The sequence below is a fragment of the Salmo trutta genome, chromosome 20, assembly GCF_901001165.1.
Source record: "Salmo trutta chromosome 20, fSalTru1.1, whole genome shotgun sequence".
NCBI lineage: Eukaryota > Metazoa > Chordata > Actinopteri > Salmoniformes > Salmonidae > Salmo > Salmo trutta.
In genome coordinates this window covers 391,710-414,103 of record NC_042976.1, presented here as the reverse complement: position 1 = coordinate 414,103, position 22,394 = coordinate 391,710, and the positions used below count along the sequence as shown (strand labels likewise).

Here is a 22,394-nt window from a genome sequence, read left to right as displayed (position 1 = left end):
CCTGTAACAGGGGAAAACCTAAAGAACAGCCTGTAACAGGGGAAACCTAAAGAACAGCCTGTAACAGGGGAAAACCTAAAGAACAGCCTGTAACAGGGAGGAACCCTATAGAACAGCCTGTAACAGGGGAAAACCTAAAGAACAGCCTGTAACAGGGGAAAACCTAAAGAACAGCCTGTAACAGGGGGAAACCTAAAGAACAGCCCGTAACAGGGGAAAACCTAAAGAACAGCCCGTAACAGGGGAAACCTAAAGAACAGCCTGTAACAGGGGAAAACCTAAAGAACAGCCTGTAACAGGGGAAACCCTAAAGAACAGCCTGTAACAGGGGAAAACCTAAAGAACAGCCTGTAACATGGGAAACCCTAAAGAACAGCCTGTAACAGGGGAAACCCTAAAGAACAGCCTGTAACAGGGGATAACCTAAAGAACAGCCTGTAACAGGGGAAAACCTAAAGAACAGCCTGTAACAGGGGGGAACCCTAAAGAAAAGCCTGTAACAGGGGAAAACCTAAAGAACAGCCTGTAACAGGGGGAAAACCTAAAGAACAGCCTGTAACATGGGAAACCCTAAAGAACAGCCTGTAACAGGGGAAAACCTAAAGAACAGCCTGTAACAGGGGGAAACCTAAAGAACAGCCTGTAACAGGGGAAAACCGAAAGAACAGCCTGTAACAGGGGAAAACCGAAAGAACAGCCTGTAACAGGGGGAAACCTAAAGAACAGCCTGTAACAGGGGGAGAAACCTAAAGAACAGCCCGTAACAGGGGAAAACCTAAAGAACAGCCTGTAACAGGGGAAAACCTAAAGAACAGCCTGTAACAGGGGAAACCCTAAAGAACAGCCTGTAACAGGGAGGAACCCTAAAGAACAGCCTGTAACAGGGGAAACCCTAAAGAACAGCCTGTAACAGGGGAAAACCTAAAGAACAGACTGTAACAGGGGAAACCTAAAGAACAGCCTGTAACAGGGGAAAACCTAAAGAACAGCCAGTAACAGGGGAAACCCTAAAGAACAGCCTGTAACAGGGGAAAACCTAAAGAACAGCCTGTAACAGGGGGAAACCTAAAGAACAGCCTGTAACAGGGAGGAAACCTAAAGAACAGCCTGTAACAGGGAGGAACCCTAAAGAACAGCCTGTAACAGGGGAAACCCTAAAGAACAGCCTGTAACAGGGGGGAAAACCTAAAGAACAGCCTGTAACAGGGGAAAACCTAAAGAATAGCCCGTAACAGGGGAAACCTAAAGAACAGCCTGTAACAGGGAGGAAACCTAAAGAACAGCCTGTAACAGGGGGAAAACCTAAAGAACAGCCTGTAACAGGGGAAAACCGAAAGAACAGCCTGTAACAGGGGGAAACCTAAAGAACAGCCTGTAACAGGGGGAGAAACCTAAAGAACAGCCCGTAACAGGGGAAAACCTAAAGAACAGCCTGTAACAGGGGGAAACCTAAAGAACAGCCTGTAACAGCGGGAAACCGAAAGAACAGCCCGTAACAGGGGAAACCTAAAGAACAGCCCGTAACAGGGGGAAACCGAAAGAACAGCCTGTAACAGGGGAAAACCGAAAGAACAGCCTGTAACAGGGAGGAAACCTAAAGAACAGCCTGTAACAGGGGAAAACCGAAAGAACAGCCTGTAACAGGGGAAACCTAAAGAACAGCCCGTAACAGGGGAAAACCTAAAGAACAGCCTGTAACAGGGGAAACCCTAAAGAACAGCCTGTAACAGGGAGGAACCCTAAAGAACAGCCTGTAACAGGGGAAACCCTAAAGAACAGCCTGTAACAGGGGAAAACCTAAAGAACAGCCTGTAACAGGGGAAACCTAAAGAACAGCCTGTAACAGGGGAAAACCTAAAGAACAGCCAGTAACAGGGGAAACCCTAAAGAACAGCCTGTAACAGGGGAAAACCTAAAGAACAGCCTGTAACAGGGGGAAACCTAAAGAACAGCCTGTAACAGGGGGGGAAACCTAAAGAACAGCCTGTAACAGGGGAAAACCTAAAGAACAGCCTGTAACAGGGGGGAAACCTAAAGAACAGCCTGTAACAGGGGGGAAACCTAAAGAACAGCCTGTAACAGGGGGGAAACCTAAAGAACATCTCCGGATTCTTACCGCAAGCTCTGAACCTTTACACCGGATCATCGCAGCTAGCTAGCTGCTATCCGAGTGGCTACTCCTGGCTAACGTCTCCGTCCCGAAGCAAGCACCAGTTAGCCTCGAGCCAGGCTCAGCTAGGCCCGAAGAGATCTATCAGAGAATTCCTGGGTTTCAATACCTCTTTGGCCAATTGGCCTGGACCCGCTGATCCATCACGACTGGTCTGCCGACGTAACCGTCCGAGGGGGTTTCAACAGGCTCTTCCATTGCGCGTCCCCCTGAGTCCGATCTGCTAGCCTGCTAGCGCAAGGCCTGCTAGCGCAAGGCCTGCTAGCTGTCTGAATTGCCGTGTCTCCAGCTCGCCTAGCTACTCACTGGGACCCTATGATCACCCGGCTACACATGCATCTCCCTAATGTCAGTATGCCTTGTCTATTGTAGTTTTGGTTAGTGATTTTTGTCTTATTTCACTGTAGAGCCTCCAGCCCTGCTCAATATGCCTTAAATGGTGCCTCTAGAGAGACAACCTCTCTCATCATCACTCAATGCCTAGGTTTACCTCCACTGTACTCACATCCTACCATACTCTTGTCTGTACATTATGCATTGAATCTATTCTTCTGCACCCAGAAATCTGCTCCTTTTACTCTCTGTTCCGAACGCACTAGAAGACCAGTTCTTATAGCCTTTAGCCGTACCCTTACCCTGCTCCTCCTCTGTTCCTCTGGTGATGTAGAGGTTAGTCCAGGCCCTGCAGTGCCTTGCTCCACTCCTACTTCCCAGGCGCTCTCATTTGTTGACTTCTGTAACCGTAAAAGCCTTGGTTTCATGCATGTTAACATTAGAAGCCTCCTCCCTAAGTTTGTTTTATTCACTGTTTTAGCACACTCTGCCAACCCGGATGTCCTAGCCGTGTCTGAATCCTGGCTTAGAAAGGCAACCAAAAATGATGAAATTTCCATCCCTAACTATAACATTTTCCGACAAGATAGAACTGCCAAAGGGGGCAGAGTTAGCCTGCAGAGTTCTGTCATACTATTCAGGTCTGTGCCCAAATCGAGCTTCTACTTTTAAAAATCCACCTTTCCAGAAACAAGTCTCTCACTGTTGCCGCTTGTTATAGACCCCCTTCAGCCCCCAGTTGTGCCCTGGACACCAAATGTGAATTAATCGCCCCCATCTATCTTCAGAGTTCCTACTGTTAGGTGACCTAAACTGGGACATGCTTAACACCCCAGCCATCCTACAATCTAAGCTAGATGCCCTCAATCTCACACAAATTATCAAGGAACCTACCAGGTACAACCCTAAATCCGTAAACATGGGCACCCTCTTAGATATCATCCTGACCAACTTGCCCTCTAAATACACCTCTGCTGTCTTCAACCAGGATCTCAGCGACCACTGCCTCATTGCCTGCTTGCGTAACGGGTCTGCGGTCAAACGACCAGCCCTTATCACTGTCAATCACTCCCTAAAACACTTCAGCGAGCAGGCCTTTCTAATCGACCTGGCCCGGAAGGATATTGACCTCATCCCGTCAGTAGAGGATGCCTGGTTGCTCTTCAAAAGTGCTTTCCTCACCGTCTTAAGTAAGCATGCCCCATTCAAAAAATGTAGAACTAAGAACAGATATAGCCCTTGATTCACCCCAGACTTGACTGCCCTTGACCAGCACAAAAACATCCTGTGGCGTTCTGCATTAGCATCGAATAACCCCCGCGATATGCAACTTTTCAGGGAAGTCAGGAACCAAAATACACAGTCAGTTAGGAAAGCTAAGGCTAGCTTTTTCAAACAGAAATTTGCTTCCTGTAGCACTAATTCCAAAAAGTTCTGGGACACTGTAAAGTCCATGGAGAATAAGAGCACCTCCTTCCAGCTGCCCACTGCACTGAGACTAGGAAACACTGTCACCACCGATTAATCGATAATTTCAATAAGCAGTTTTCTACGGCTGGCCATGCTTTCCACCTGGCTACCCCTACCCCAGTCAACATCTCACCACCCACTGCAGCAACTTGCCCAAGGCCCCCCCCCTTCTCCTTCACCCAATTCCAGACAGCTGATGTTCTGAAAGAGCTGCAAAATCTGGATCCCTACAAATCAGCTTGGAATAGACAATCTGGACCCTCTTTATAAAATGTTCCGCTGAAATTGTTGCAACCCCCTATTACTAGCATATTCATCCTCTCTCTCGTATCGTCTGAGATCCCCAAAGATTGGAAAGCTTCCGCGGTCATCCCCCTCTTCAAAGGCGGTGACACTCTAGACCCAAACTGTTACATACCTATAACCATCCCGCCCGACAAGCATCAGTACTCTGGATGGTTCTGACCTAGAATATGTGGACAACTATAAATACCTAGGTGTCTGGTTAGACTGTAAACTCTCTTTCCAGACTCACATTTAGCATCTCCAATCCAAAATTAAATCTAGAATCGGCTTTCAAAAGTGCTTCACTCATGCTGCCAAACATACCCTCGTAAAACTGACCATCCTACCGATCCTTGACTTCGGCGATGTAATTTACAAAATAGCCTCCAACATTCTACTCAGCAAATTGGATGCAGTCTATCACAGTGCCATCCGTTTTGTCACCAAAGCCCCATATACTACCCACCGCTGCGACCTGTATGCTCTCGTTGGCTGGCCCTCACTGCATATTCGTCGCCAAACCTACTGGCTCCAGGTCATCTATAAGTCTTTGCTAGGTAAAGCTCTGCCTTGTCTCAGCTCACTGGTCACCATTGCAACACCCACCCGTAGCACGCACTCCAGCAGGTATATTTCACTGGTCATCCCCAAAGCCAACACTTCCTTTGACTGCCTTTCCTTCCAGTTCTCTGCTGCCAATGACTGGAACGAATTGCAAAAAAACAAGGAAAATCCTAAAGAACTTAGCCTTTAACAAAGGACAAATCTAAAAAGAAAACAGCCTGTAACAACAGAAAAATCTAAAAAACAGCCTCAGCATCTGTAGGGGAGTTGCAGCGATTGGACGAGACTGTAACTACCAATTGGATATCACGAAGTTGGGGAGAAAAAAGGGTAAAAGTACAACAAATTGTGAAAACCTAATGAACAGCCTGGAACGAGGGAAAAACCTAATGAACAGCCTGGAACGAGGGAAAAACCTAATGAACAGCCTGGAACGAGGGAAAAACACTAAACAACTTAGCCTGGAACGAGGGAAAAACACTAAACAACTTAGCCTGGAACGAGGGAAAAACACTAAACAACTTAGCCTGGAACGAGGGAATAACCCTAAACAACTTAGCCTGGAACGAGGGAAAAACACTAAACAACTTAGCCTGGAACGAGGGAAAAACACTAAACAACTTAGCCTGGAACGAGGGAAAAACACTAAACAACTTAGCCTGGAACGAGGGAAAAACACTAAACAACTTAGCCTGGAACGAGGGAAAAACCCTAAACAACTTAGCCTGGAACGAGGGAAAAACACTAAACAACTTAGCCTGGAACGAGGGAAAAACACTAAACAACTTAGCCTGGAACGAGGGAAAAACACTAAACTTAGCCTGGAACGAGGGAAAAACACTAAACCCACTTAGCCTGGAACGAGGGAAAAACACTAAACTTAGCCTGGAACGAGGGAAAAACCCTAAACAACTTAGCCTGGAACGAGGGAAAAACCCTAAACAACTTAGCCTGGAACGAGGGAAAAACACTAAACTTAGCCTGGAATGATGGAAAAGCCCTAAACAACTTAGCCTGGAAGCGAGGGAAAAACACTAAACAACTTAGCCTGGAACGAGGGAAACACCTAAACAACTTAGCCTGGAACGAGGGAAACACCTAAACAACTTAGCCTGGAACGAGGGAAAAACCCTAAACTTCGCCTGTAACGAGGGAAAAACACTAAACTTAGCCTGGAATGAGGGAAAAACCCTAAACTTCGCCTGTAACGAGGGAAAAACCCTAAACTTCGCCTGTAACGAGGGGAACAGCCTGGAACGAGGGTGGTTAGGTGGAACACGTTCTCCTACTGATTACAATGCTTTGTTTATTGATATCCTGCCAGTGTGTGTGTGTGTGTGTCCACGGCTCCGGTGTGTGTGTGATGTTATGACGTGTGTGTGTGTGTGTGTGTGTGTGTGTGTGTGTGTGTGTGTGTGTGTGTGTGTGTCCACGGCTCTGGTGTGTGTGATGTTATGACGTGTGTGTGTGTGTGTCCACAGCGCTGGTGTGTGTGGTTCGTGTGGAGGGAACTCCGTATCTCTGCCAGACAGATGAGGTTGGGGAGATCTGTGTGAGTTCTGGGAGCACCGGCATGGCATACTACGGCCTCCCGGGCATGACCAAGAACACATTCCAGGTTTGTACTGTCACTTTAACACTCATAATGGTGTCACATTGTTACTGCAAAAGAGAATGTGTTCTCAATAACTTTCCTGGTTAATTAAAGGCAGTAACTACATAAATTAATACTGAGTGGTGTGTACAGTCATGTTGCCTGGTCTAGACCATCCCAGTAACAGCGTTAGGAGCTATGTGGTGTGTACAGTTATGTTGTCTGGTCTAGACCATCCCAGTAACAGCGTTAGGAGCTATGTGTTGTGTGTCTAGTGGTGTGTGCATAGTCCTGTTGCCTGTTCCAGACCATCCCAGTAAGAGCGTCAGGAGGTCCCATCAGTGGCAGACCCTTCACCAGGACGTCACTACTGGGCTTTGTAGGACCTGTGAGTTCACTGTTATCTATTACTAGGATCCTTACATGCCCAGCTGCTAGCATGATGTCTGCTAAATGTCTGCTAAGTGTATCTGCTAGCATGATGTCTGCTAAGTGTATCTGCTAGCATGATGTCTGCTAAATGTGTCTGCTAGCATGATGTGTCTGCTAGCATGATGTCTATTAAATGTGTCTGCTAGCATGATGTCTATTAAATGTGTCTGCTAGCATGATGTGTCTGCTAGCATGATGTGTCTGCTAGCATGATGTCTCTGCTAAATGTATCTGCTAGCATGATGTCTGCTAGCATGGTGTCTGCTAACATGTCTGCTAAATGTATCTGTTAGCATGATGTGTCTGCTAGCATGATGTCTCTGCTAAATGTATCTGCTAGCATGATGTCTGCTAAATGCATCTGCTAGCATGTCTGCTAAATGCGTTTGCTACCATGATGTCTGCTAAATGCGTCTGCTAGCATGATGTCTGCTAGCATGATGTTTCCTAATTGTATCTGCTAGCATGATGTCTGCTGAATGTATCTGCTAGCATGATATCTGCTAAATGCGTCTGCTAGCATGATGTTTCCTAATTGTATTTGCTAGCATGACGTCTGCTAAATGTGTCTGCTAGCATGACGTCTGCTAAATGTGTCTGCTAGCATGATGTATCTGCTAAATGCGTCTGCTAGCGTGATGTATCTGCTAAATGCGTCTGCTAGCGTGATGTATCTGCTAAATGCGTCTGCTAGCGTGATGTATCTGCTAAATGAGTCTGCTAGCATTATGTATCTGCTAAATGCATCTGCTAGCATGATGTATCTGCTAAATGTGTCTGCTAGCATGATGTCTGCTGAATGTGTCTGCTAGCATGATGTCTGCTGAATGTGTCTGCTAGCATGATGTCTGCTGAATGTATCTGCTAGCATGATGTCTGCTGAATGTATCTGCTAGCATGATGTCTGCTGAATGTATCTGCTAGCATGATGTCTGCTGAATGTATCTGCTAGCATGATGTCTGCTGAATGTATCTGCTAGCATGGTGTCTGCTGAATGTTTCTTCTAGCATGTGTCTGCTAAATGTATCTGGTAGCATGATGTCTGCTAAATGTGTCTGCTAGCATGATGTGTATGCTAGCATGATGTGTCGGCTAGCATAAAGTCTGCTATATGTATCTGCTAGCATGATGTCAGCTAAATGTTTCTACTAGCATGATGTCTGCTAAATGTATCTGCTAGCATTATGTCTGCTAAATGTGTCTGCTAGCGTGATGTATCGGCTAGCGTGATGTATTGGCTAGCGTGATGTATCGGCTAGCGTGATGTATCTGCTAAATGTAGCATGGCGTATCTGCTAGCATGATGTTTCCTAATTGTATCTGCTAGCATGATGTCTGCTAAATGTTTCTGCTAGCATGATGTCTGCTAAATGCGTCTGCTAAATGTACACTACCGGTCAAAAGCTTTCGAACACCTACTCATTCAAGAGTTTTTCTTTATTTTTACTATTTTCTACATTGTAGAATAATAGTGAAGACATCAAAACTATAACATATATGGAATCATATAGTAACCAAAAAAGTGTTAAACAAATCAAAATATATTTTATATTTCAGATTCTTCAAATAGCCACCCTTTGCCTTGATGACAGCTTTGCACACTCTTGGCATTCTCTCAACCAGCTTCACCTGGAATGCTTTTCCAACAGTCTTGAAGGAGTTCCAACATATGCTGAGCACTTGTTGGCTGCTTTTCCTTCACTCTGCGGTCCAACTCATCCCAAACCATCTCAATTTGGTTGAGGTTGGGGGATTGTGGAGGCCAGGTCATCTGATGCAGCATGCCATCACTCTCCTTCTTGGTGAAATAGCCTGGAGGTGTGTTGGGTCATTGTCCTGTTGAAAAACAAGTGATAGTCCCACTAAGCCCAAACCAGATGGGATGGCGTATCGCTGCAGAATGCAGCGGTAGCCATGCTGGTTAAGTGTGCTTTGAATTCTAAATAAATCACAGACCGCGTCACCAGCAAAGCACCCCCACACCATCACATCTCCTCCTCCATGCTTCACGGTGGGAACCACACATGCAGAGATCATCCGTTCACCCACACTGCGTCTCACAAAGACCGCGGTTGGAAGGACAGATTTCCACCAGTCTAATGTCCAATGCTCGTGTTTCTTGGCCCAAGCAAGTCTCTTTTTCTTATTGGTGTCCTTTAATAGTGGTTTCTTTTCTGCAATTCGACCATGAAGGCCTGATTCACAGAGTCTCCTCTGAACAGTTGATGTTGACATGTGTCTCTTACTTGAACTCGGTGAATTATTTATTTGGGCAGCAATTTCTGGGGCTGGTAACTAATGAACTTATTCTCTGCAGCAGAAGTAACTCTGGGTCTTCCTTTCCTGTGTCGGTCCACATGAGAGCCTGTTTCATCAGCGCTTGATGGTTTTTGCGACTGCACTTGAAATGTTCCATATTAACTGATTTTCATGTCTTAAAGTAATGATGGACTGTCGTTTCTTTGCTTATTTGAGCTGTTCTTGCCATAATATGGACTTTGTCTTTTACCAAATAGGGCTATCTTCTGTATACCACCCCTACCTTGTCACAACACAACTGATTGGCTCAAACGCATTTAAGAAGGAAATAAATTCCACAAATGAACTTTTAACAAGGCACACCTGTTAACCTCTCTGGCGCATGTGGGACGAACTCGTCCCACCTACGTAACAGCCACTGAAATCCAGTGGCGCGATTTTTGAATCGTTAGAAATACTATTACTTCAATTTCTCAAACATATGACTATTTTACAGCTATTTAAAGACAAGAATCTCGTTAATCTAACCCCACTGTCCGATTTCAAAAAGGCTTTACAACGAAAGCAAAACATTAGATTATGTCAGCAGAGTGCCCAGCCAGAAATAATCAGACACCCATTTTTCAAGCTAGCATATCATGTCACATAAACCCAAACCACAGCTAAATGCAGCACTAACCTTTTATGATCTTCATCAGATGACACACCTAGGACATTGTGTTATACAATACATGATTGTCTGTTCAATCAAGTTCATATTTATATTAAAAAAAAAGCTTTTTACATTAGCATGTGACGTTCAGAACTAGCATAACCCCCGCAAACTTCCGGGGAATTTACTAACAGTTTGCTAAATTACTCACGATAAACGTTCACAAAAAGCATAACAATTATTTTAAGAATTATAGATACATTACTCCTCTATGCACTCGATATGTCCGATTTTAAAATAGCTTTTCGGATGAAGCACATTTTGCAATAATCTAAGTACATAGCCCGGCATCACAGGGCTAGCTATTTAGACACCCACCTAGGTCAGCCTCCACCAAAATCACATTTCCTATAAGAAAAATGTTCTTACCTTGCTTGTTCTTCGTCAGAATACACTGCCAGGACTTCTACTTCAATAACAAATGTTGGTTTGGTCCCAAATAATCCATCGTTATATCCAAACAGCGACGTTTTGTTCGTGAGTTCTAGACACTATCAGAATGCTTCATCACGGTCTCGCGCATGGAGCATTGGCGTGACAAAAAATGTCTAAATATTCCATTACCGTACTTCGAAGCATGTCAACCGCTGTTTAAAACCAATTTTTATGCCATTTATCTCGTAGAAAAGGGATAATATTCCGACCGGGAATATGCATTGAGCCTAAACAGCCTAATTAAATTTCTCCTCAGGAGCGAATCGTGCATGCGCCTCATTCAAAGGTCCTCTGAACCGCCACTTACCAAAGCCGATAATGTGTTTCAGCCTGAGGCTCCCTCGTCAACCTTCAGGTATTTCCCGGGTTCTGAGAGCCTATCGGAGCCCTGGGAATTGTCACGTTACAGCTAAGATCCTTACTTTTCAATAAACAGATGCAAGACGCACGACTCCTTGTCAGACAGGGTACTTCCTGCTTGAAACCTTGTCAGGTTTTTGCCTGCCATAGGAGTTCTGTTATACTCACAGACACCATTCAAACAGTTTTCGAAAATTCAGAGTGTTTTCTATCCAAACCTGAACAATAATATGCATATTCTAGCTTCTGAGTTGGTGTAGGAGGCAGTTAAAAATGGGCACATATTTTTTCCAAAATTCTCAATACTGCCCCCTATCCCCAACAGGTTAATTGAAATGCATTCCAGGTGACTACCTCATGAAGCTGGTTGAGAGAATGCCAAGAGTGTGCAAAGCTGTCATCAAGGCAAAGGGTGGCTACTTTGAAGAATCTCAAATATAAAATCTATTTCGATTTTTTTGGTTACTACATGATTCCAAACGTTTTACCGGTAGTGTATCTGCTAGCATGATATCTGATAAATGTAGCTGCTAAATTAGGTATAGCTGATGTCAATAGATAATCATTTCACTGTTAGTCTGTTTACTAAGCATGTGACAAATAACATTTTATTTTACTTGACATACTGCTGGACCTGACCATCCATTTCACTGTTAGTCGACATTGTTGTTTACCAAGCATGTGACAAATACATATTTTAGTTTATTTGACTAGATGTGTTGGGCAGTGACTAACCACCCTGTGTGTGTGGTTTCCAGGACAACCTGGTGTTTATCGTGGGTAGAATGGACGGGCTGATGACGGTGTGTGGGCGGAGACACAACGCTGATGATGTGGTTGCCACGGCGCTGGCAGTGGAGCCCATGAAGTTTGTCTACAGGGGGAGGTGAGGAGGGGGGGTTCTGTGTGTTCTAGGATAGCAGTGTTGTTGTGTTCTAGGATAGCAGTGTTGTTGTGTTCTAGGATAGCAGTGTTGTTGTGTTCTAGGATAGCAGTGTTGTTGTGTTCTAGGATTGCAGTGTTGTTGTGTTCTAGGATAGCAGTGTTGTTGTGTTCTAAGATAGCAGTGTTGTTGTGTTCTAGGATAGCAGTGTTGTTGTGTTCTAGGATAGCAGTGTTGTTGTGTTCTAGGATAGCAGTGTTGTTGTGTTCTAGGATAGCAGTGTTGTTGTGTTCTAGGATTGCAGTGTTGTTGTGTTCTAGGATAGCAGTGTTGTTGTGTTCTAAAATAGCAGTGTTGTTGTGTTCTAGGATAGCAGTGTTGTTGTGTTCTAGGATAGCAGTGTTGTTGTGTTCTAGGATAGCAGTGTTGTTGTGTTCTAGGATAGCAGTGTTGTTGTGTTCTAGGATAGCAGTGTTGTTGTGTTCTAGGATTGCAGTGTTGTTGTGTTCTAGGATTGCAGTGTTGTTGTGTTCTAGGATTGCAGTGTTGTTGTGTTCTAGGATTGCAGTGTTGTTGTGTTCTAGGATAGCAGTGTTGTTGTGTTCTAGGATAGCAGTGTTGTTTTGTTCTAGGATAGCAGTGTTGTTGTGTTCTAGGATAGCAGTGTTGTTGTGTTCTAGGATAGCAGTGTTGTTGTGTTCTAGGATAGCAGTGTTGTTGTGTTCTAGGATAGCAGTGTTGTTGTGTTCTAGGATAGCAGTGTTGTTGTGTTCTAGGATAGTAGTGTTGTTGTGTTCTAGGATTGCAGTGTTCTCTGTTGTGTTCTAGGATTGCAGTGTTCTCTGTTGTGTTCTAGGATAGCAGTGTTCTCTGTTGTGTTCTAGGATAGCAGTGTTCTTTGTTGTGTTCTAGGATAGCAGTGTTCTTTGTTGTGTTCTAGGATTGCAGTGTTGTTGTTGTGTTCTAGGATTGCAGTGTTGTTGTTGTGTTCTAGGATAGCAGTGTTGTTGTGTTCTAGGATTGCAGTGTTGTTGTTGTGTTCTAGGATAGCAGTGTTGTTGTGTTCTAGGATTGCAGTGTTGTTGTGTTCTAGGATAGCAGTGTTCTCTGTTGTGTTCTAGGATAGCAGTGTTGTTGTGTTCTAGGATAGCAGTGTTGTTGTGTTCTAGGATTGCAGTGTTGTTGTTGTGTTCTAGGATTGCAATGTTGTTGTTGTGTTCTAGGATAGCAGTGTTGTTGTGTTCTAGGATGGCAGTGTTGTTGTTGTGTTCTAGGATAGCAGTGTTCTCTGTTGTGTTCTAGGATAGCAGTGTTGTTGTGTTCTAGGATTGCAGTGTTGTTGTTGTGTTCTAGGATGGCATGATATCTGCTAAATGTAGCTGCTAAATTAGGTATAGCTGATGTCAGTAGATAATCTGTGTTGTTGTTATGTTCTAGGATGACACGGTCCCGTGTGGCTCAGTTGGTAGAGCATGGTGTTTGCAACGCCAGGGTTGTGGGTTCGATTCCCACGGGGGACCAGTATGGAGAAAAAAATGTATGAAATGTATGCATTCACTACTGTAAGTCGCTCTGGATAAGAGCGTCTGCTAAATGACTAAAAATGTAAAATGTAAAAATTGTTGTGTTTTAGGGTTGCAATATTGTTGTTGTGTTCTAGGATGGCAGTGTTGTTGTGTTCTAGGATTGCAGTGTTGTGTTGTAGGATAGCACTGTTCTTTGTGTTGTTGTGTTCTGGGATAGCAGTGTTGTTGTGTTCTAGGATTGCAGTGTTGTGTTGTAGGATAGCACTGTTCTTTGTGTTGTTGTGTTCTGGGATAGCAGTGTTGTTGTGTTCTAGGATTGCAGTGTTGTGTTGTAGGATAGCACTGTTCTCTGTGTTGTGTTCTGGGATAGCAGTGTTGTTGTGTTCTAGGATAGTAGTGTTGTGTTCTAGGATAGCGTTGTTGTGTTCTAGGATAGCGTTGTGTTGTTGTGTTCTAGGATAGCGTTGTTGTTGTTGTGTTCTAGGGTAGCAGTGTTGTTGTTGTGTTCTAGGATAGCAGTGTTGTTGTTGTAGGATAGCAGTGTTGTTGTTGTGTTCTAGGATAGCGTTGTTGTGTTCTCGGATAGCAGTGTTGTGTTGTTGTGTTCTCAGATAGCAGTGTTGTTGTTGTGTTCTAGGATAGCAGTGTTGTTGTTGTGTTCTAGGATAGCAGTGTTGTTGTTGTAGGATAGCAGTGTTGTTGTTGTGTTCTAGGATAGCGTTGTTGTGTTCTCGGATAGCAGTGTTGTGTTGTTGTGTTCTCAGATAGCAGTGTTGTTGTTGTGTACTAGGATAGCAGTGTTGTTGTTGTGTACTAGGATAGCAGTGTTGTTGTGTTCTCGGATAGCAGTGTTGTTGTTGTGTTCTAGGATAGCAGTGTTGTTGTGTTCTCGGATAGCAGTGTTGTTGTGTTCTCGGATAGCAGTAGTGTTGTGTTCTAGGATAGCAGTGTTGTTGTGTTCTAGGATAGCAGTGTTGTTGTAGTGTTCTCGGATAGCAGTGTTGTTGTGTTCTAGGATTGCAGTGTTGTTGTGTTCTAGGATAGCAGTGTTGTTGTGTTCTAGGATAGCAGTGTTGTTGTTGTGTTCTAGGATAGCAGTGTTGTTGTGTTCTAGGATAGCAGTGTTGTTGTTGTAGGATAGCAGTGTTGTGTTGCTGTGTTCTAGGATAGCAGTGTTGTTGTTGTGTTGTGTTCTAGGATAGCAGTGTTCTCCGTCTCGGTTCTCCATGATGAGCGGATTGTAGTGGTGGCAGAACAGAGACCAGATGCTTCAGAGGAGGGCAGCTTCCAGTGGATGAGTCGCGTTCTTCAGGTACAACACAGTATATATACATCATGTATACAACACAGTATATATACATCAGGTACAACACAGTATATATACATCAGGTACAACACAGTATATATACTTCAGGTACAACACATCATGTATACAACACCTCTTCAGGTACAACACAGTATATATACATCAGGTACAACACAGTATATATACATCAGGTACAACACAGTATATATACATCAGGTACAACACAGTATATATACATCATGTATACAACACAGTATATATACATCATGTATACAACACCTCTTCAGGTACAACACAGTATATATACATCATGTATACAACACAGTATATATACATCAGGTACAACACAGTATATATACATCAGGTACAACACAGTATATATACTTCAGGTACAACACATCATGTATACAACACCTCTTCAGGTACAACACAGTATATATACATCAGGTACAACACAGTATATATACATCAGGTACAACACAGTATATATACATCAGGTACAACACAGTATATATACATCATGTATACAACACAGTATATATACATCAGGTACAACACAGTATATATAGATAATGTACACAACACCTCTTCAGGTACAACACAGTATATATACATCATGTATACAACACAGTATATATACATCAGGTACAACACAGTATATATACATCAGGTACAACACAGTATATATACATCATGTATACAACACCTCTTCAGGTACAACACAGTATATATACATCAGGTACAACACAGTATATATACATCAGGTACAACACAGTATATATACATCATGTATACAACACCTCTTCAGGTACAACACAGTATATATACATCATGTATACAACACAGTATATATACATCATGTACAACACAGTATATATACATCATGTACAACACAGTATATATACATCAGGTACAACACAGTATATATACATCAGGTACAACACAGTATATATACATCATGTATACAACACCTCTTCAGGTTCAACACAGTATATATACATCATGTATACAACACCTCTTCAGGTACAACACAGTATATATACATCATGTATACAACACAGTATATATACATCAGGTACAACACAGTATATATACATCATGTATACAACACCTCTTCAGGTATAACACAGTATATATACATCATGTATACAACACCTCTTCAGGTACAACACAGTATATATACATCATGTATACAACACAGTATATATACATCAGGTACAACACAGTATATATACATCATGTACAACACAGTATATATACATCAGGTACAACACATTATATATACATCAGGTATACAACACCTCTTCAGGTACAACACAGTATATATACATCAGGTACAACACAGTATATATACATCATGTATACAACACCTCTTCAGGTACAACACAGTATATATACATCATGTATACAACACAGTATATATACATCAGGTACAACACAGTATATATACATCAGGTACAACACAGTATATATACATCAGGTAAAACACAGTATATATACATCATGTATACAACACCTCTTCAGGTACAACACAGTATATATACATCATGTTCTACAACACAGTATATATACATCATGTTCTACAACACAGTATATATACATCATGTTCTACAACACAGTATATATACATCATGTTCTACAACACAGTATATATACATCATGTTCTACAACACAGTATATATACATCATGTTCTACAACACAGTATATATACATCAGGTTCAACACAGTATATATACATCAGGTACAACACAGTATATATACATCATGTATACAACACTGTATATATACATCATGTATACAACACAGTATATATACATCATGTATACAACACCTCTTCAGGTACAACACAGTATATATACATCAGGTACAACACTGTATATATACATCATGTATACAACACAGTATATATACATCATGTATACAACACAGTATATATACATCATGTACAACACAGTATATATACATCAGGTACAACACAGTGTATATATACATCAGGTACAACACAGTATATATACATCATGTATACAACACAGTATATATACATCATGTATACAACACAGTATATATACATCATGTACAACACAGTATATATACATCAGGTACAACACAGTATATATACATCAGGTACAACACAGTATATATACATCATGTATACAACACAGTATATATACATCATGTATACAACACCTCTTCAGGTCCATTTAAAGCTGCATGATGTTCTGAGTCAAATCAATATAGTGGAACACACATCTAGTAACCCCTCCTGTCTTATCAGGCTGTATTTTCTACAGGCTATAGACAGTATTCACCAGGTGGGGGTGTACTGCCTAGCTCTGGTCCCTGTCAGCATGTCTATTCTATTTTCTACAGGCTATAGACAGTATTCACCAGGTGGGGGTGTACTGCCTAGCTCTGGTCCCTGTCAGCATGTCTATTCTATTTTCTACAGGCTATAGACAGTATTCACCAGGTGGGGGTGTACTGCCTAGCTCTGGTCCCTGTCAGCATGTCTATTCTATTTTCTACAGGCTATAGACAGTATTCACCAGGTGGGGTGTACTGCCTAGCTCTGGTCCCTGTCAGCATGTCTATTCTATTTTCTACAGGCTATAGACAGTATTCACCAGGTGGGGTGTACTGCCTAGCTCTGGTCCCTGTCAGCATGTCTATTCTATTTTCTACAGGCTATAGACAGTATTCACCAGGTGGGGGTGTACTGCCTAGCTCTGGTCCCTGCCAACACAATGCCCAAGGCTCCGCTGGGGGGGATCCATATCTCAGAGACCAAACAGAGGTTTCTGGAAGGAGCTCTCCACCCCTGCAACGTACTCATGTGTCCTCACAGCTGTGTTACCAACCTGCCCAAACCACGGCAGAAACAGCCAGGTACGATCGGACTTTTCATTCAAGGCTACAAAATGTGTCATTGGTTGTGTCCGAATGTTCTACCAGCCTACTGTTCAGAACCTACTGTTAGAACTATATACTGTTCAGAACCTACTGTTAGAACTATATACTGTTAGAACTATATACTGTTCAGAACCTACTGTTAGAACTATATACTGTTCAGAACCTACTGTTAGAACTATATACTGTTCAGAACCTACTGTTAGAACAATATACTGTTAGAACTATATACTGTTCAGAACCTACTGTTAGAACTATATACTGTTAGAACTATGTACTGTTCAGAACCTACCGTTAGAACTATATACTGTTAGAACTATATACTGTTCAGAACCTACTGTTAGAACTATATACTGTTAGAACTATATACTGTTAGAACTATATACTGTTAGAACTCTATACTGTTCAGAACCTACTGTTAGAACTATATACTGTTCAGAACCTACTGTTAGAACTATATACTGTTAGAACTATATACTGTTCAGAACCTACTGTTAGAACTATATACTATTCAGAACCTACTGTTAGAACTATATACTGTTCAGAACCTACTGTTAGAACTATATACTGTTCAGAACCTACTGTTAGAACACTATACTGTTAGAACTATATACTGTTAGAACCTACTGTTAGAACTATATACTGTTCAGAACCTACTGTTAGAACAATATACTGTTCAGAACCTACTGTTAGAACAATATACTGTTAGAACTATATACTGTTCAGAACCTACTGTTAGAACAATATACTGTTAGAACTATATACTGTTCAGAACCTACTGTTCAGAACCTACTGTTAGAACTATATACTGTTCAGAACCTACTGTTAGAACTATATACTGTTCAGAACCTACTGTTAGAACACTATACTGTTAGAACTATATACTGTTAGAACCTACTGTTAGAACTATATACTGTTCAGAACCTACTGTTAGAACTATATACTGTTCAGAACCTACTGTTAGAACTATATACTATTCAGAACCTACTGTTAGAACTATATACTGTTCAGAACCTACTGTTAGAACTATATACTGTTCAGAACCTACTGTTAGAACACTATACTGTTAGAACTATATACTGTTAGAACCTACTGTTAGAACAATATACTGTTCAGAACCTACTGTTAGAACAATATACTGTTAGAACTATATACTGTTAGAACCTACTGTTAGAACTATATACTGTTCAGAACCTACTGTTAGAACTATATACTGTTCAGAACCTACTGTTAGAACTATATACTGTTCAGAACCTACTGTTAGAACTTTATACTGTTCAGAACCTACTGTTAGAACTATATACTGTTAGAACTATATACTGTTAGAACTATATACTGTTAGAACTATATACTGTTCAGAACCTACTGTTAGAACTATATACTGTTAGAACTATATACTGTTAGAACTATATACTGTTAGAACTATATACTGTTCAGAACCTACTGTTAGAACTATATACTGTTCAGAACCTACTGTTAGAACTATATACTGTTCAGAACCTACTGTTAGAACTATATACTGTTAGAACTATATACTGTTCAGAACCTACTGTTAGAACTATATACTGTTCAGAACCTACTGTTACTCAACATCTATTCAGGAGGAAACAAATATCAACATTCTGATGTTGATGGACAGAGGTGGTGGTGAGGATGATGATTGTGGTGGTGATGATGATGATGATGTGTGTTGGACAGAGGTGGGTCCTGCCTCTATGATCGTGGGGAACCTGGTAGCAGGGAAGAGGATTGCTCAGGCCTGTGGGAGAGACGTGGCTCAACTGGAGGACAATGACCAGGCACGTAAGGTACAGACCATCCCTCCTCACCTATCACCTTTCACCTGGACACACAGAGACAAGGTACAGACCATTCCTCTTCACCTATCACCTGGGCACACACGTAACTGCTGTTCTGTCTGCATGCTGATTATCTCCTGGTTCTGTCTGTCTGTGTACTGAGTATCTCCTGGTTCTGTCTGTGTACTGACTATCTCCTGGTTGTCTCCAATAGTTCCTGTACATGCAGGATGTTCTCCAGTGGAGAGCCCAGGCCACACCTGACCATGCCCTGTTCCTGGTGCTCAACGCCAAGGTACCTGCCAACACTTACCATAGGCAAGCTGTCCATGTCTTCTCTGACAGCGGTCAACACTTACCATAGGCAAACTGTCAATGTCTTCTCTGACAGCGGCCAACACTTACCATAGGCAAACTGTCAATGTCTTCTCTGACAGCGGTCAACACTTACCATAGGCAAGCTGTCCATGTCTTCTCTGACAGCGGCCAACACTTACCATAGGCAAACTGTCCATGTCTTCTCTGACAGCGGCCAACACTTACCATAGGCAAACTGTCCATGTCTTCTCTGACAGCGGCCAACACTTACCATAGGCAAACTGTCCATGTCTTCTCTGACAGCGGCCAACACTTACCATAGGCAAACTGTCCATGTCTTCTCTGACAGCGGCCAACACTTACCATAGGCAAACTGTCCATGTCTTCTCTGACAGCGGCCAACACTTACCATAGGCAAGCTGTCCATGTCTTCTCTGACAGCGGCCAACACTTACCATAGGCAAACTGTCAATGTCTTCTCTGACAGCGGCCAACACTTACCATAGGCAAGCTGTCCATGTCTTCTCTGACAGCGGCCAACACTTACCATAGGCAAACTGTCAGTCTTCTCTGGTTGTTTTGTACTGTATTGAGTGTATAAGGTGATTTGTAAATAATTGTTTAACAGTGAAACCCTGATGTTGTTGTCCAGGGTACAGTGTCCAGCACTGCTTCCTGTCTGCAGCTGCAAAAGCGGGCGGAGCGTGTTGCCGTGGCGCTGATAGAGAAGGGACGCCTCAACCCCGGAGATCACGTAGCACTGGTGTACCCCCCAGGTAATTACCCTGACCCCTGACCCTCTGATTATAGCTCTCCAGACTGTTATACATCTTACTTGTTCTCTGTTGGTGTCTGATGGTCTCTAAATCAAATCAAATTCTATTGGTCACATACATGTGGTTAGCAGGTGTTTTTGCGGGTGTAGTGAAATGCTTGTGTTTCTAGCTCCAACAGTGCAGTAATATCTAACAAGTAATATCTAACAATTTCAAAACAATACACACAAATCCAAAGTAAAGAAATAGAATTAAGAATATGTAAATATTTGGACGAGCAATGTCGGAGCGGCATAGACTAAAAGAGAATAGAATACAGTATATGCATATGAGATTAGTAATGCATAATATGTGAACATTATTAAAGTGGTCAGTGATTTCAAGTCTATGTATATAGGGCAGCAGCCTCTAATGTGCTAGCGATGACTGTTTAACAGTCTGATGGCCTTGAGATCAAAGCTGTTTTTCCTTTGTTTTGTTGACGTTGAATGAGAGGTTGTTTTCCTGACACCACACTCCCAAGGCCCGCACCACCTCCCTGTAGGCTGTCTCGTCATTGTTGTAATCAGGCCTACTACTATAGTGTCGTCTGCAAACTTGATGATTGAGTTGGAGGCGTGCGTGGCAATGCATTCAAGGGTGAACAAGGGAGTACAGGAGGGGGCTGAGCACGCACCCTTGTGGGGCCCCAGTGTTGAGGATCAGCAAAGTGGAGATGTTTCCTACCTTCACCACTTGGGTGGCCCGTCAGGAAGTCCAGGACCCAGTCCAGGACACAGTTGCAGGGGGCGGGGTTCAGACCCAGGGCCCTGAGCTTAATGATGAGCTGGAGGGTACTATGGTGTTGAATGCTGAACTATAGTCAATGCACAGCATTCTTAATGGGGTCTAATCTTCTTCACTGGGCTCTACTAGTCTCTGGTGTTCTCTAATGGGCTCTAATGGGCTCTAATGGGCTTTAAAGCCCAGTGCAGATACATAAGATGCGACTCGACGGTCTTAAGGAGTTTTTGAACAGTTTTTTTGATCTGAACAGTCAGTCACATGACGTTTTAGAACGTCTCATGTTGTCTGTTGGAGTTTCCAAGATTCAACATATATTACATTTAGCTTAAGTCTTGCGATAATCCATTTAGCCAATCAGAGACCAGTGCGCTAACCTTCCGTGTTCGGACAAGCAGCTAGATAGTTAGACAAGCAGAGAGCTACCTAGACAAGCAGAGAGCTACCTAGACAAGCAGCTAGTTAGCTAGACAAGCTGCTACCGAGGTAGACAAGCAGCTAGCTAGACATGCAGCTAGCTACCTAGAAAAGCAGCTAGTTAGGTAGACAAGCAGAGAGCTACCTAGACAAGCCGCTAGTTAGCTAGACAAGCTGCTACCGAGGTAGACAAGCAGCTAGCTAGACATGCAGCTAGCTACCTAGAAAAGCAGCTAGTTAGGTAGACAAGCAGAGAGCTAGCTAGACAAGCAGAGAGCTAGCTAGACAAGCAGAGAGCAACCTAGACAAGCAGAGAGCAACCTAGACAAGCAGAGAGCTACCTAGACAAGCAGCTAGCTAGCTAGAGAAGCAGAGAGCTAGCTAGAGAAGCAGAGAGCTACCTAGACAAGCCGCTAGCTAGCTAGCTAGCTAGAGAAGCAGAGAGCTACCTAGACAAGCAGCTAGCTTGCTAGAGAAGCAGAGAGCTACCTAGACAAGCAGCTAGCTAGCTAGAGAAGCAGAGAGCTACCTAGACAAGCAGCTAGCTGGCTAGAGAAGCAGCTACCTAGACAAGCAGCTAGTTAGCTAGAGAAGCAGCTACCTAGACAAGCAGCTAGAGAAGCAGAGAGCTACCTAGACAAGAAGCTAGCTAGCTAGAGAAGCAGCTACCTAGACAAGCAGCTAGTTAGCTAAACAAGCAGCTACCTAGACAAGCAGCTAGTTAGCTAAACAAGCAACTACCAAGGTAGACAAGCAGAGAGAGAGCGAGCCGCCTGGACACGAGCACAGAGAGAGCACGCAAGCTTTTTTCAAAGTTTCCTCATGTCAATGTAGAGGCACCGTTACTGTGGAAACGGTCTCAACTGCACGTCTTGCCTTGATTTGAACTGGGTTTAATGGTCTCTAATGGTCTCTTTGCCCTTGTCACTCTCCAGGTATTGACCTGATCGCTACGTTCTATGGGTGTCTGTACGCTGGCTGTGTTCCTGTCACCGTCAGACCCCCTCATCCTCAGAACCTGGCCACCACCCTGCCCACCGTCAAAATGATTGTAGAGGTACAC

At 42.9% G+C, this 22,394-nt stretch overlaps 1 protein-coding gene and 1 long non-coding RNA gene across 3 annotated transcripts in view; one reads left to right on the top strand and one right to left on the bottom strand.

Annotated features, from left to right (window-relative positions):
* The window catches only part of dip2a (disco-interacting protein 2 homolog A), a 289,945-nt gene that overhangs the window by 231,311 nt on the left and 36,240 nt on the right, over positions 1-22,394 (top strand). Inside the window, exons 18-26 of one of the 2 annotated variants that reach the window (XM_029701943.1) lie at positions 6,304-6,440; positions 6,724-6,804; positions 11,374-11,501; positions 14,222-14,336; positions 17,016-17,217; positions 18,937-19,046; positions 19,252-19,332; positions 20,008-20,131; positions 22,267-22,388. In XM_029701943.1, coding sequence (XP_029557803.1) covers positions 6,304-6,440; positions 6,724-6,804; positions 11,374-11,501; positions 14,222-14,336; positions 17,016-17,217; positions 18,937-19,046; positions 19,252-19,332; positions 20,008-20,131; positions 22,267-22,388 — 1,100 coding nt within the window. Of the gene's footprint in view, positions 1-6,303; positions 6,441-6,723; positions 6,805-11,373; positions 11,502-14,221; positions 14,337-16,622; positions 17,218-18,936; positions 19,047-19,251; positions 19,333-20,007; positions 20,132-22,266; positions 22,389-22,394 lie in introns of those variants that run through there. The other variant, XM_029701944.1, reaches the window with a different exon arrangement.
* LOC115155381 (uncharacterized) lies at positions 17,521-18,931 on the bottom strand. The gene is made up of 3 exons (XR_003868045.1): positions 18,416-18,931; positions 18,236-18,327; positions 17,521-18,132 (listed from the first exon to the last, which is right to left on the bottom strand). It is a non-coding gene; the product is annotated as an uncharacterized LOC115155381 (long non-coding RNA).